The sequence below is a fragment of the Canis aureus genome, chromosome 14 (genome assembly GCF_053574225.1).
Source record: "Canis aureus isolate CA01 chromosome 14, VMU_Caureus_v.1.0, whole genome shotgun sequence".
Lineage (NCBI taxonomy): Eukaryota > Metazoa > Chordata > Mammalia > Carnivora > Canidae > Canis > Canis aureus.
In genome coordinates this window covers 62,030,513-62,044,772 of record NC_135624.1, presented here as the reverse complement: position 1 = coordinate 62,044,772, position 14,260 = coordinate 62,030,513, and the positions used below count along the sequence as shown (strand labels likewise).

At 38.1% G+C, this 14,260-nt stretch overlaps 1 protein-coding gene and 1 long non-coding RNA gene across 3 annotated transcripts in view; one reads left to right on the top strand and one right to left on the bottom strand.

The window, feature by feature from the left end:
* The window catches only part of LOC144283724 (transmembrane protease serine 11F), a 94,211-nt gene that overhangs the window by 68,711 nt on the left and 11,240 nt on the right, over nt 1–14,260 (top strand). Inside the window, exons 5-8 of the mRNA XM_077848207.1 lie at nt 2,183–2,250; nt 4,097–4,260; nt 6,483–6,521; nt 10,477–10,678. Of these exons, the coding sequence (XP_077704333.1) occupies nt 2,183–2,250; nt 4,097–4,260; nt 6,483–6,521; nt 10,477–10,678 (473 nt within the window). The remainder of the gene's footprint in view (nt 1–2,182; nt 2,251–4,096; nt 4,261–6,482; nt 6,522–10,476; nt 10,679–14,260) is intronic.
* The window catches only part of LOC144283725 (uncharacterized), a 35,210-nt gene that overhangs the window by 15,011 nt on the left and 5,939 nt on the right, over nt 1–14,260 (bottom strand). The window contains exons 2-3 of one of the 2 annotated variants that reach the window (XR_013352280.1): nt 8,891–9,110; nt 5,599–5,745 (exon numbers count right to left, since the gene is read on the bottom strand). The exons of the other annotated variant lie outside the window; for it this stretch is intronic. This is a non-coding gene — a long non-coding RNA (uncharacterized LOC144283725). Of the gene's footprint in view, nt 1–5,598; nt 5,746–8,890; nt 9,111–14,260 lie in introns of those variants that run through there. 2 annotated transcript variants of the gene reach the window in all.

The following is a 14,260-nucleotide window of genomic DNA, read 5'->3' as shown; positions in this document are numbered from 1 at the left end:
AGCCTGACATGGAACTCGATCCAGGGTCTCCACGATCACACCCCAGGCTGAAGGTGGTGCTAAACCGCTGGGCCACCAGGGCTGCCCTCCCGTGGATTTCTATTTATACTTGGCAACATGATTTGCAGATAAAACAGAACAGTGTGTTGTTATCTTCTTCTCTTTACCATAGTGTTGATTTATCTTTTTTTTTTAAGATTTTATTTATTTATTTGAGAGAGAGACAGAGACAGAGACAGAGTCACAAGGAGAGAGAGAAACAGGCTCCATGCAGGGAGCCCGACGTGGGACTGAATCTGGGGTCTCCAGAATCACACCCTGGGCTGAAGGCCGCGCTAAATCGCTGAGCCACCCGGGCTGCCCACATGCACTGAATGTTTACTGTGGGCCAGGCAGTGTTCAAAACACTGAAGGTAAAAAGATGGATCAGACCCACTCCCTACCGTCATATAGCTCACAGGCCAGAGTGGGAAGGAACAACTGTATGGGAAAGGAACACACCGGTATGATGCTGGGGTGGCCCAAATAAAAGAGTGTTGAACTTTGGGGAGGGCAAGTCAAAGAAAACTTATTTGTCACCGGAGTGTCTGGATACTGACAGAATTGTCATTAAAGGAATTGCTAGAGGGAAAAAAAAAAAGTGCATTGTAGGAAGAAGGAAATGAATGTGCAAAGCCATAGAGGTATGAACCAGTCTAGTGAGATTAGGAAAGAGCAAGTAGTTCAGAAGATAAGAAAATAGTCTTTGAAGGTAGGGGTGGGGCAAGGGCTAATGAAAGCGTGAGATTGTGGAGCTCACGCTAAGGGAAGCACAGAGCTTGAGGCAGGAGTGTAACATGCTCAGTTTTGCACTTCAGGCATATCACCTGGTTGGTAGCATTGCTGGGGAGCAACTGAGAGGATAAAGGACAGAGTAGAATCACATAAACATGCCAACGAGGGGATAGAGGCCCAGGCACAAGTTTTGGCGGAGTTGATCTTAGACCATAGTGGAATTAGGTGAAGGGAGGGAGATTCAATATTTAGTAGGTAAAGTCTACTGAGCATTGTTACTAGTTTAAAGGAGTCAGGGAGAGGGAGAAATCTTGTGGGGTGGGAGGCAATATTCCCTCTGCCCAGAGGGTGTAGTATTGGGGGTGCAAGATTTACCAGGAAGGTGGGTCTTACGTAAACTTATGTGGACTTGTAATTTCTGATTTCTGGCTCTCAGTCTAGTGCTTCTTCCTGTGAGGCACTACCTCAGTAGTCTTTCGGGAATTAGGTCCTGGGAAATCAGCTCACTGAGCATCTAAATCTTTCAATGTCACAGGCTGGAAAAGCTGAGTAACGAAATGCTGACCGCATGAAGTGTGGTGAAACTTATTCCCAAAGCTGATATGAGTCGTGAAAGCCAACCTGTCACGGAAAGGTGACTAACAAGTGAGGGTGTCAGAGTCAAATAACACGCATTGTTACTTATTGTGACAAATGCTCTAGTAATGGGATAATCATTTAAGAGAGCAAAGAGTTAATACAAATGGTGGACTAGGTGCCACATTTAAGAATAAAACAAACTTAGTGTGGGCTTTCTTAGAAGTGAGGATGCTGGGGTGCCTGGGTGGCTCAGTCAGATAAGCGTCCAACTCTTGATTTCATCTCAGGTCATGCATGATCTTAGGGTCATGAGATCCAGCCTCGCATCAGGCTCCTCAATGGGTGTAGAGCCTGCTTGGGATTATCTCTCTCACCCTCTGCACCTCCCCACCCTGCTCATGTTCACTCTCTTTCTCCCTCGCAAAAATATAAATTAATTAAATTAAATTAAAAGTGAGGATGCTATGCTGCCTTTAAAAATAGCACAGATACTTAAATTCACTTGACAATAGTCAAAATGAACATTATCAATAGTTTACTGTATGCCAGGTAAGGTGTGAAATGTGTGATAAACATTACTTCATTTAATCTTCAAAAAAAACTCTATGAGGTAAATATTGTTTTTATCCTTTTTTACAGGATAACTGTAACAATTTTGTTAAAGTTTTCATTTCTGCAAGGATTAAAATCTCTTTTAGTCTTACCACTGTGATAAACCAGTTCCAATCTGGGAATAAACCAAAACTGTCTCTGCCTCAACTCTAGAAAAACCAAGAAGTAACTAACTGTTTCATAACTAATACTTCTCTCATTTAATTTTTCTAACCAGATGTCCAGGATATTTCGACGTTCTTCTGGAGGAGGTCGGTTTATCAAATCTCATGTTATCAAACTGAGGTATGTAAACTTAGTTCACAACTTCACACCCGTACCCTTGAGAAACACTTGATTAACATGACTGCCCACCTCCCCCAGGCAAATCTTTGCAGAAATATAAATACTTCATAAATCCTGAGCAGTCCACCTTATGCTGCATAGGTATTTCCCAGTCACAATAAGAAGAGGTAAAATGCCCAATGTCAAGAGGCAATGTCAAAGTAGACATTGGAAGGGGAGGAATGGCACAGGTGACACACTTGCTCCTTCAGCTCAGGGCTAACGAGAATTTAGATCAGCTCTTTTTAATTATCCTCATTCTAAGCCTAACCAACAACAGATCACAACTTTCTGTGTAATAAGGTTTTTCCTTAATGCCATTGCATTTTTATTATTTCTAATACCTTTTCATTTTTACTTCTGATAAAAGGCAGTATGCATAAATTGAACATATGTTTGTTGTAAGAGACTCAAATAAATTATTAGAATCCATCTTGAATATACTTTTTATATCATGTCCAAAATGCTTGACATTTACTGGAATAATATATCTTGTTTTCTACCCATTTTTAAAAAATGTTTTATTTATTTTATTTATGAGAAACACACAGAGAGGCAGAAACACAGGCAGAGGGAGAAGCAGGCTCCCTGCAGGGAGCCTGGTGTGGGACTCGATTCCAGGACCCCAGGATCACGACCTGAGCCAAAGGCAGACACTCAACTACTGAGCCACCCAGGCGCCCCCCACTCTTTTTTTTTTTTAATTTTATTTATTTTATTCATGAGAGAGAGAGAGAGAGAGAGAGAGAGAGATTTTCTACCCATTTTGATTGAAAATTTTAAACTTTTTCTTTGGCTATCAATCCATATTCAAATATAAGTATTTGTAATGCGTATTTGTCTGTCTGCTTCACTTCTTGATGGTAAAGTACATATACACATGGTTAGGGAGCTCCTGCCTTGTCTTCTCTCCCCCTCTCCACTTTTGTTCCTTCTTTACTTTCTCCCTTCTTTCTTCCCTCCCTCCTTCCTTCCTTCTCTGATTCTTTGTTTTAAGGTTAAATTTTCCTCTGAAGGGCAACTGGAGGCTTTCTAGACCTATACATTACAGTATAATATGTGATCCCTTTATCAAAGGATTTCCTTTAATAAGTGCTTTCAATAATTATCCACTTAAAAACACATATTAACTGACCGTCAAATCCCAAAATATAAATGGTTTAACACAGTAAAGGTTTACTTCATCTCCATAACATAGTCCAAAGAGTCAGAAGTGGCAACAGAGATGTGGATGCTAGGAGGGATGTAAAATGGAATTGGCTACCGGATTCTGCATCTGGTTGGCAATACGGGAAAAGTGAAAGTATGAAGGATGGTATGGGAGGTTACAGAGGCCAGGTTGGAGGTGGCATTTGTCATTTCTGTCCACATTCCATTGTCCAGAATTCACTAGAGTTTCAATGAACTGCAAAGGAGGCCAGGAAATGAAATCTAGCTTTGTGCTCAAGAGGCAAACGTAACTGGGTTTCATGAACAAAAAACATTGCCTCTGCCATTTCACTATTGAAAAATGATGTTGATTATGATGGTCCAGACTGTCTTAAAAAAGCAAATTAAATTTAAACAAGTGCATATGAAGCATGATTTCATGAACATCTCTTTTCCCAACCCCCTGCAGATTATGAGCTAAGTAAGGAGCAAGAACAGTTTTTTTCAGCTATGTATCTGAGCCAGTATTTCTAGAGATAATTTAGAAATCTGATGTACACCTATTTCATCCACTCATTTTAAAAACTTAATATGAATCTTAATAGATAAAAATAATTAATGATTAGAGAGGTGGCTTTATCTGCTTTTTTGCTTTCAGCCCAGATGAACACGGTATGAAAATTCTTATGGTGCTCATGTTTCGATACCCATCTACTGATAGTGCTGAGAGAATTAAGAAAAAAATTGAAAGGATTTTATCTGAAAGTCTGAAGACAAAGCAGTTGCCTTTGACTATAAACAGACCATCCTTTACACTCACATGTAAGTCTTTTTACCATCTTTGTGGTTCCCTTGCAATCCTCTTTATTTTTCATAAGAATTTAGATCAATGTCTTCTCCCATTTTAAGACTTTACCACTGATACACACATATTGGTGTGGAGTAAAACTAAAATAAAAATTCACTATAAAGCAAAGTTTAATTTTAGGAATTTATTTTCATATTTGATGAGGGCTTTTGCTAAGGTTTCTAAGTTTTTCCCCATATATAATGTTGGATCTTTTCAAAAGCATGAGAGGGTAGGTATAATTTTCACCATTTTAAGGAAGTTGAGACTCAAGGAAGAAGTAAGTCATGGACCTAGGAAGCCTTGGGGCCAAAATTAAGCACAGGTGTTCTGACTCCCAGAGGTCTTTACAGGTCAGTTCTGGGGGTTAGCTTCTACAGTATCAGGGAAACAAACATCTTTATGAAGGTTTAAATCTGGAGGGTGAACCATTGACATGATCTGTGAAGAAGTTCTGTAGGTTATTTCCAGTTTAAAATGATGGGTCATTTATTTCCCTTATTTATCCCTCACAAAACAAAATCAGAAAACTTTTGTTTTTCCCTGAAAGTAGAAGAAAATGAGGTAAAAACGTTAAGAAATTAAAATTACTTCACCGCTTGGAATCCAAACTGAGAGGCATAATAATGTGTTTCAAATGCTAAGTTCAAGGTCAGGTAGTGTGTCTTTTTAGTTCCTTACCCCTCCCCCCAAATGCTAGCCTAAGTATTACACATAATAGGTGTTCCAGTTGTGTTCACTGTTCAGATTAAGTACTGCAAGGGCAGCTACTTCTGATTTATTATCAAGAAATAAGTCTTGCCCTTTGGACTGGAAAGTCTTTTCTCCCTGAAGCATCAATGAATTTAAGAAAAATATTGTCTAAAGGTAATTTCTTCAATGTTAGAAATCAGGAAAATCCTTAAAGTCCATTTTGAGATAGAAGCCTCACACACATTAATGGCAACTTTCATGAAGTAATTAGAAATAGTGAAGAATATGGTATCCACCTTACGTGTTAATTATATTCCAAAGTAAAACATATTTTTCAGCATTCTATAAATGGCAATCTTAAATTAAATTTCAATTCCTGATAATATACTTGCCCCTAATGCAGGATCATTTATGCTAAAATAAAATATCCATCATAAAAGATATGTTAAAGGGGTGTTTTTTTTTTTTGCAATTTTTTTAAAAGTAATTTTTACAATTTTTAAAAAAAATAATTTTTCAGACTTCTTGGTTATGTACACTGACTTTTTATTACACAGTTGTTTTAATATCAAAATAACTATATTCTATGACAATATTCAATAACAAAAATTCTACTACAAATATTTTTTTTCTTCCACAAATATATCTCTCATTAAATAGAGAGAAGTGAAACATCCAGGAAACCTCTGGTAGGGTTTGGGGCTCACATCCCTCTCTTGAGGAAGTCAGTGTTCCTGAGGAAATCATCATATACTTCCCTAATTTCTCTGTCAAATAAAACAAAACAAACATCAAACAAATGCAATGAAACTAAACTTAAATAAACACAAAGAGAAGTTTGAAGGGAAAAAGATGTCACAGAAGAGAGGCATAAAGTAGTATTGATGGGGCTCTTGGACTGGCTGGATGTCAAAAACCTTCATGCCTCTCATGGAACCTTCTACAATATTCATCATGAGGAAGAATCCTTAGCAAGAGAAGGCCAGCAACCTGCACTGAATGAAAGCCTATCCTTTTTAGACCAGGGCTACCACCTGGGCTGTGAGGGGCCTATGATGCCCTTAGCTCCCTGGAGCTTCTCTTTCAACACTGGCCACCAGGGTTATGCCTGACACAAATAGGCTGGTGCATCTAATATAGTGGGCACCAGTTGTGATGGGAATTGGAGGTTGTTAAGCAAGTTATACCGGAACCTCCAAAGAAGGCAATCAGGGACATTTATCCTTACCATTCTTTCCTAATTTCCTCATTTCTTTTTCAGATCTCATAGCAAAGGTTAGAAAACAACAGCGTCATCTTTTCATTTTAAAGTAAAATTATACATTTTGGACCAAGTCAAATCAGAATTATGTATATATTACTTGGCTATGAAAAATCTCATACCCTCTTAAAAGATGGATGCTTTGCATAATAAGCATTTCTTATAGTGACTATTTGAACAAAATCACATAAAAAACAGGGATATATTCTTCTACCAAGTAATTTAATGTTTTGTTTATTCCAGCTATTGACAGCAAAAAGATGAGAAATCTTCTCAACAGCCGTAAGTGCCAAAACCCACAATTAACTGTCTGTTTCATAGCAAAGATAATGAATAAAAGCCACAGAAAAGTTAGAAGTAGAATTTATAGTCTTTTTTGCTCATCTTTTGTTTTTGTGAACCAAATACTTGATGCTTTTATTATTGCTTATTTTTAATATTTCAAGCATTTACATTTATAATTTACACCAAATATAATTTCAAGGTTTTTTTTCTTTTTTTTTAAAGATTTAAAAAGTTATTTTAGAGAGGCAGAGAGAGAGAGCACAGAGGGGAGGCACGGAGAGAGAGAATCTTCAGTAGTTTCCCCACTGAGCATAGATCCCTATGCAGGACTTGATCCCAGGACACTGAAATCACAAACTGGCCTAAATCAAGAATTGATCACTCAACTGACTGAGCCACTCAGATGCCCCTACAATTTCAAGTTTTACGACTTGCAGGATGTAATAAAAAAAAACCCCACAAATTTCATAGAATTCTTGCTATTATAAGTTTTGTAACTAACATTGTTTTTTTAAAATATTATCTTTAAGTATTTCTCTTTTAATTTTCTCTCACAATTCAAAAGAATGTTTTAAGGTGGTAAGTAGTTAGGCTTTTTCCTGTTGAAATATCTCAGTTTTCTTGTGTTTTTGCTGAAATATCTGGCATGCACATTTTCTGCCTTCCCCATCCCATTTCCTTTATCTCAACTTCTTACAGGATTGTTGGGTCATACACTTTCCCTTATAAATTCTATACACATTGTTCCACTTTCTACTAGTGTTTTGTTGTAGTGGAGAAATCTAAGGCTGCTGCAATTTTTATTCTTATGTAGGTCATCTCTTTTGTTCTGGGATGAATGTAGGAAATCTTTATCCTGCAACTTATCCCAAGAAAGCTAGATGTAAGTATATTTTGCACTGAATTTTGACTAGGACATTTTGAATGTTTCGAATCTGTATACTGTTTTTTTTTCCTGATTCTGGAAAAATGTTCTTCCATTATAAATCTGATGATTGATTTCCATTCCAGTTGTTCTTTTTTGCCCCCCTCAGGAACACAAATGATTTATTTGAATTCCATTTTCTGCGCTCTGTATCAATCATTATTTCTAGATCCATTTCAGGTCACTTTCTCTGCATTCAGAAAGATCTTATCAATTCTCTGCTCCCCACAGCCCTTATCTCTGTTGTCTGGTGTAACTTTTTCTCTTCTCCCATGTGGATTTCATATCTGCTATGACGTGTCTATGATTTGTTGAATTTATTTAATTATAGACATCTCTTGTGTTTTGTCTCCTCACTGATTATTCTCTCCCTTATGTTTGGCTACTTTTATTACATTAAGATCATATTTTCTTGTTCAACTTGGTTGGTACCAAACACATGTCCTAAAATGTTTTGTAGGAAATAACTTTCAGAGATATGTCTGTCTTCTGAGTTTATATATCATCTGATTTGAGGGGCCCTAACCATGCTATACCATTAGATGCAGGCTTAAGTTTTGATCTTATATACAGAGTTTATGAAAACTACATCAACCTCCCCCTTTGCACCACCAAATGCAGCATTTACTGATGTCAGTGCTCTTCCTTTCACTGTTTAAATTGCTTTCATGAGGCATCTCAGTTTCTTGGTACTGTAACAAAATATCATAGATTGGGTAGTTTATAAACAGCAGAAATTGATTGCCCGCAGTTCTGGAGGCTGGAAGTGTCAGATCAAGGTGCCAGCATGGTCAAGTGGGGGACCTCATCCAACACGGATTTAAAGTATTATCATGGTGGCAGCCAGGGTGGCTCAGTGGTTTGGCACCTGCCTTCGGCCCAGGGAGTGATCCTGGAGTCCTGGGATCGAGTCCCACATCAGGTTCCCTGCATGGAGCCTGCTTCTCCCTCTGCCTGTGTCTCTGCCTCTCTCTGTGTCTCTCATGAATAAATGAATAAAATCTTAAAAAAAAAAAACCTAAAAAAAAAAAAGTATTATCATGCCATGAGCAGAAAGGGCTATGGATCTCTCTGGAGACTCTTTAATAAGGCACTAATCCCATTCATGAGGGCCCCACCCTCATAATTAAGCATCTCCCAAAGTCCCCACATACAAATACTATCACCTCTAAGGGTTAGGATTTTAACATAAATTTGAGGGGTTCACATTGAGACCACTACATTTTCATAGAATTTCTCATTTGTCCTGTATCTCTTGGTAGGATAGTATGTCAAGAAATGTGGCTTCTGCATAGATACAGAGGAAGAAAAGTGTTTATGAGTCACAATGGGATAATTTAAACTGTAGTTTCTGGTTGGCTAGGAACAAGTGCAGTGTGGTTTTATTTCCTGGGCTGGGGAATCACAATAGCAGTGAGCCAAAGTCTTTGTCAGAGCTTACCAGGATTTCTCCACACAATTCTAGTTCACAGGCTTGATAGAATTTGGGTAGTCCAAGAAGTTACTTTCAAACCCCGATGGATATTGTAGTTTCTATCAGAATTTATAATTTTTGTCTTATCTTTCCTCAAGTTGTGGTGATTTTGCTCCTTTTGCCTTTGAAAAATACCATTGACTCAGACTTTTCATCTACAAATGAGGATGACACCTATCAGAGAGAACTGTTATGAAAATTAGAGAAAATATATGTAACACGAATACAAGGTTTTTGCTCAAAACTAGTAGATATCATGTATATTAGTATTACTTCCATGTATATTATAAGAGGAAAGTGGGAGAGGAAGTAAGTATTAGGCACTACCAATACGACACTATATTACCCTAGAAATTCCATTTGTTCAATTTTATGGTCACTTTAAACTGGAGCTATTTGACTCTGAGGGAATTATGATGAATCTATAAATATGATTTCAGGCATCTATTTTTAACAAGTTTCTGGAAGAAAATTCCCCTTTGAAAAAAACTAGCATTTTTAATAAAAATATAAATAATTAAAAGGTATATTAATAGGGGTGCCTGGATGACTCGATTGGTAGAGCACGCAACTCTTGATCTTGGAGTCATGAGTTTGAGCCCCACAATGGGTACAGAGCTTATTTACAAAAAATAAAAATAGGGGCACCTCGATGGCTCAGTCAGTTAAGTGTCTGACTCTTGATTTTGGCTCAGATCAAGATCTTAAGGTCATGAGGTGGAGCTCCACATTAGGCTCCAGGCTCAGCACAGAGTCTGCTTGTCCCTCTTCCTTCCTCTTTGTCCCTCCCCTCCCCTTCCCACCTCCTTAAAAGATAAATAAAATCTTTTAAAAAATAAATAAAAAATGAAAATAAAAGTTACATTAATAAAATATATCAATATTCTTTCAAGTCTTATTAAGGTTGATTTGAGCTCTAACAAATTAAAGGTTTGTTGTCAGGGAATCAGAATTTTTTAAAAACTAGTGTTTCAAGTTTTAGAAAACCAAAAAAGGTCATTATTAAGACTTTAAATTCAAGGCTTGCAAAGACAATGTATAAATTCATGTCAAGGGAGAATCATGACCTGCATTCAGTACTGGGCTCTCTCTCAGGAGCAAGAACACAAGCTTTGATGTAGATCCTCCTAATTTTATGTCACTCACCAGCTGAGTGACCTCCAGAAATTTATGTTCTCTTTCCAAGATGCAGTTTTCTCATCTGAGAAGTCTGTTGCTATAAATAAATCCAAATACTTAGCAGAGGACCTGTATGTAATGCTCAATAAGTTACTTCTCTACCTCTCTATTTATCCATCCATATATGCTTAATAGGGAGAGACAAGAAGTTAATCCCCAGACTGAATGCCTTGATGGATTAGTCAATATTTCTTCTGAACCTCAACAGGATCAGAAGGACCCCTGCAGACTAACCTCAGACACTGAGTCCCAGAAAAAGGTTAAAGAACAGTAGGCACAAGCGACTGCCAAAGCATCTGCACCCAATGCGAATCAGCATATGCCCTTTTGTCCTCCTTTTCATGAAAACAAGCTAACATGTATTTCTGTGACAGGCTGTGGAATAAGGATGACATCTTCAAACATGCCTTTATCAGCATCCTCTTCTACTGAAAGGATTGTCCAAGGGAGGGAAACAGCCATGGAAGGAGAGTGGCCATGGCAGGCCAGTCTCCAGCTCATAGGGGCAGGTCATCAGTGTGGAGCCAGCCTCATCAGTAACACATGGCTGCTCACAGCAGCTCACTGCTTCCGCAAGTAAGTTCCCAGGGCTGTTGTGAGTCTTCTTGGCTTGGTCATCAATTGCCACCAATTCAGCGCTTGGGAAAAGCTTAGCTCACCAGTTTCTCTTTTACTCCATTCAGAATGGATCCTGCTCTGTCCTCTAAATGCATGATGCTTGCTCTACTCCTCATTCATGTGCTCCTTTCTCTCTTTTCTCAATATTTATGATGTTTGGTTTGTTTCACTCTTATGGTTCCAACCACGTATTTTCCTATATTATCATAACACTAGTGTTATCTTTCCTACTCTATCATAAATTATTGTAAGTGTCAAGACTGATTGTTATACATGTAACAAATATAAACTCTTCCATGTACTGAAGAAAAAAACTCAGCTGCTTCTGTTAACATTCTTTTTCTCTCATTAACCCCTTTATTCTCTGTCAACATCCACCATCACTTTATAGGCAAGAAAAAATAAAGGATAACACTCTTGGAGCTCTTCCTTTAAGAACCATGTGAGCTGTGTGTTTCAGAGAAGTATGTGTATGACGAGAGGGACTTGCCATCCTGTTTGACTGCCTTTCTGAAAACTCATCATATATGACTTGACAGGAGTGCGCTGCTTGGGCTTTCACAGCTATCGCTTCTAAGATTCAGCTGTGTCAGTTCACATACATGGACCTCCTGTTGCCCCAGGAGATCAAGCACAACTCATCTCTCCTCCCTGAGGCTTCTTTTAAACTCTCAAAAGACAAAAGCTCTGAATAAAGCCCTGGACAGTGGCATTGTTCACACTCTTTTTCAGAGGAAACTATGGTTGGTAGATGAGGGGGCTCTTTGCCATTCTTCCAAGAGTAACACCCAAACAGTTCCAAGGTGTCTACACCTTTCTTTATGGGTAGAGGTATAATGAAAATGACCAGGGGATTTAAAGTGACTGTCACTCTATCATTAGAGAAAAAAAGGGATTCACTTATATACATTTATAATCCTCAAAATAATTAGCATCATGCTTTAGGGGAACTTGAGTTCCATTAATTTAAAGCTTTCTGATTTTGGAGTTCATGTAGTTCTCCAATTTTTGCACTTGTTTTGGAGGGTGTCATCCATATTAGGTTTTTTTTTTTTTTAAGATTTATTTATTTTTTTATTTATTTGACAGAGCACAAGCAGGGGGAGCAGGAGAGGGAGAAATAGGCTCCCTGCTGAGTAGGGAGCCAGATGTGGGGCTCAATTCCAGGAATTGACCTAAGCCACAGGCAGACACTTAATTGACTGAGCCACCCAGGCACCCCCCATTTTAGTTTATAACTGACCTTTGTTTATATAAATTAGAGATAAATAAACCCAGAATGTCAATTTATTAATATCTAATGCAGAATATAAAATACAATGATTGAAAAACATGTCTCAGCAGGTCGAGTGAAGTCTCTGTGTGAGATATCATCTAACAGAGATCAGCCACTGAGTGTGATAAAATAGACATAACTGGTGACCTTCATAAGAGACACTAGTATTAGTGGTATATGGGGAGAGGAATAAATTCAAGAGAGAATTGGAAGAAATACTTGGATTCTGTGAGTTTAGATACCACTTTCAAGGAGTTTTTAAATGAATGGGAACAGAGAAATTTGACCGTTAAGGGTGGTTGTGGACTCAAAAGAAGAATTTTTTAGATATTATAGCCTATTTTTATGCCAAATGTGATAATTCAAAACAGTTGGGAAAGGTGATGGTCCTGGAGAAAAAGAGTTCAATTTTGGGGGTGATATAACTCTCCCAATGCTATAAATGCACCTTGCATTATACTATCATGAAAGAAAAATACAGTGTACTTTGAGGAGAATATCACAATTATCCAAATAACTTTGAAATTATTATAAGTGTATCTTTTCTACAGAAATAGAGTATTTTTAAGACTTGTGTTTAAGACAAATCTTCATACCCTTAGGTCCATGAAAATTGATCCCAATCTTTGTGCCACAGTGTGGGTGGGAACAAAGTTCTTGACAGCATGTCAGGAGCCACAGGCCATCTCTTTCTGACACTAACCCACTGGATATATCATTTACCTGAGTGAGTCATTTAACTTCTAAGTTTCAGTATCTTTATCCATAAAATATTGATTGAATTGAGTCTATTCCATGAGATCCCTTTTTAGTGGACAATACATGCAGGGATAGGGTATTTCTATTTGATCTACTCAGTCTATGAGCTCTTAAGGACTGACAAGTCATATATTTCTTTGTATCCTCCAGATTTCTAGTTTTCAAAAGGATGCTTCAGCCCTAAGATTTCTTTTTTTTAAATTTTTTTTATTGGAGTTCAATTTGCCAACATATAGCATAACACCCAGTGCTCATCCCGCCAAGTGCCCCCCTCATTGCCATCACCCAGTCACCCCAACCCCCCACCCATTTCCCCTTCCACTACCCCTTGTTCATTTCCCAGAGTTGGGTGTCTCTCATGTTTTGTCACCCGCACTGATATTTTCACTCATTTTCTCTCCTTTCCCTTTATTCCCTTTCACTAATTTTTATATTCCCCAAATGAATGAGACCATATAATGTTTGTCCTTCTCCAATTGACTTACTTCACTCAGCATAATACCCTCCAGTTCCATCCACGTGGAAGCAAATGGTGGGTATTTGTCATTTCTAATGGCTGAGGAATATTCCATTGTATACATAAACCACATCTTCTTTATCCATTCATCTTTCCATGGACACCGAGGCTCCTTCCACAGTTTGGCTATTGTGGACATTGCTGCTAGAAACATCGGGGTGCAGGTGTCCCGGTGTTTTACTGCATCTGTATCTTTGGGGTAAATCCCCAGCAGTGCAATTGCTGGGTCGTACAGCCCTAAGATTTCTGCGTCAAATAAAATCTTCCTTTAAAGTATTAAATAAATAAAATAGCCTTCCCCATCTCTAGGTCTTTGTGATGCCCACCTCCTTTCTTCCACTCTTAGACACACCAAGCCTGCTCATCCCTGAGGGCAGTACAGAATACTTTGAAAATCACTGATCTTTCAGGTTTTTTACTACATTTAGAAGTTCTTGATTCACCAACACAGTAATCCTGCATGAACAAGGAAACCCCCTTTACGAATTCTTCTCCGTGTGATCTCCTTCTACATAATTTTCCTTTACACAGACAATTTCAAGATTCTATATATTTCACAGGGATAAGTAGAAAAACAGGAAACTGGGCTTTGGGAAAGAATAGGGAGGTAAAGAGAGTAGTACTAGAGAGAATTTGCTTGTAATGGAAGCTTGTGGGAGAGAAAAGCTTCTGTGTGGGGAAGATCCTCAAAAATGCTAAAAGGGACTGACCAGACCAGGTCAAAAGCAGGAGTGGTGGGGCAAGGGGAGAGTCTAACAGCATGACATTGAATTAGATAGATCTAGATAGTGTATGGGCAGAGGGTGGAGAAACAAACCAGTGTGCACATAAGTGTTTGTGAAGCAGGGAAGATCACACTTTGTGTCAAAGATCACAGTAAGCTACAGTATACAAGAGCAAACAAGTAAGTCATTAAGTAAGAATGGTTGGAATGTCTGATACAGACGGAAAATGCCTCCTAGTATCCATATTATCCAAAACAAATCAA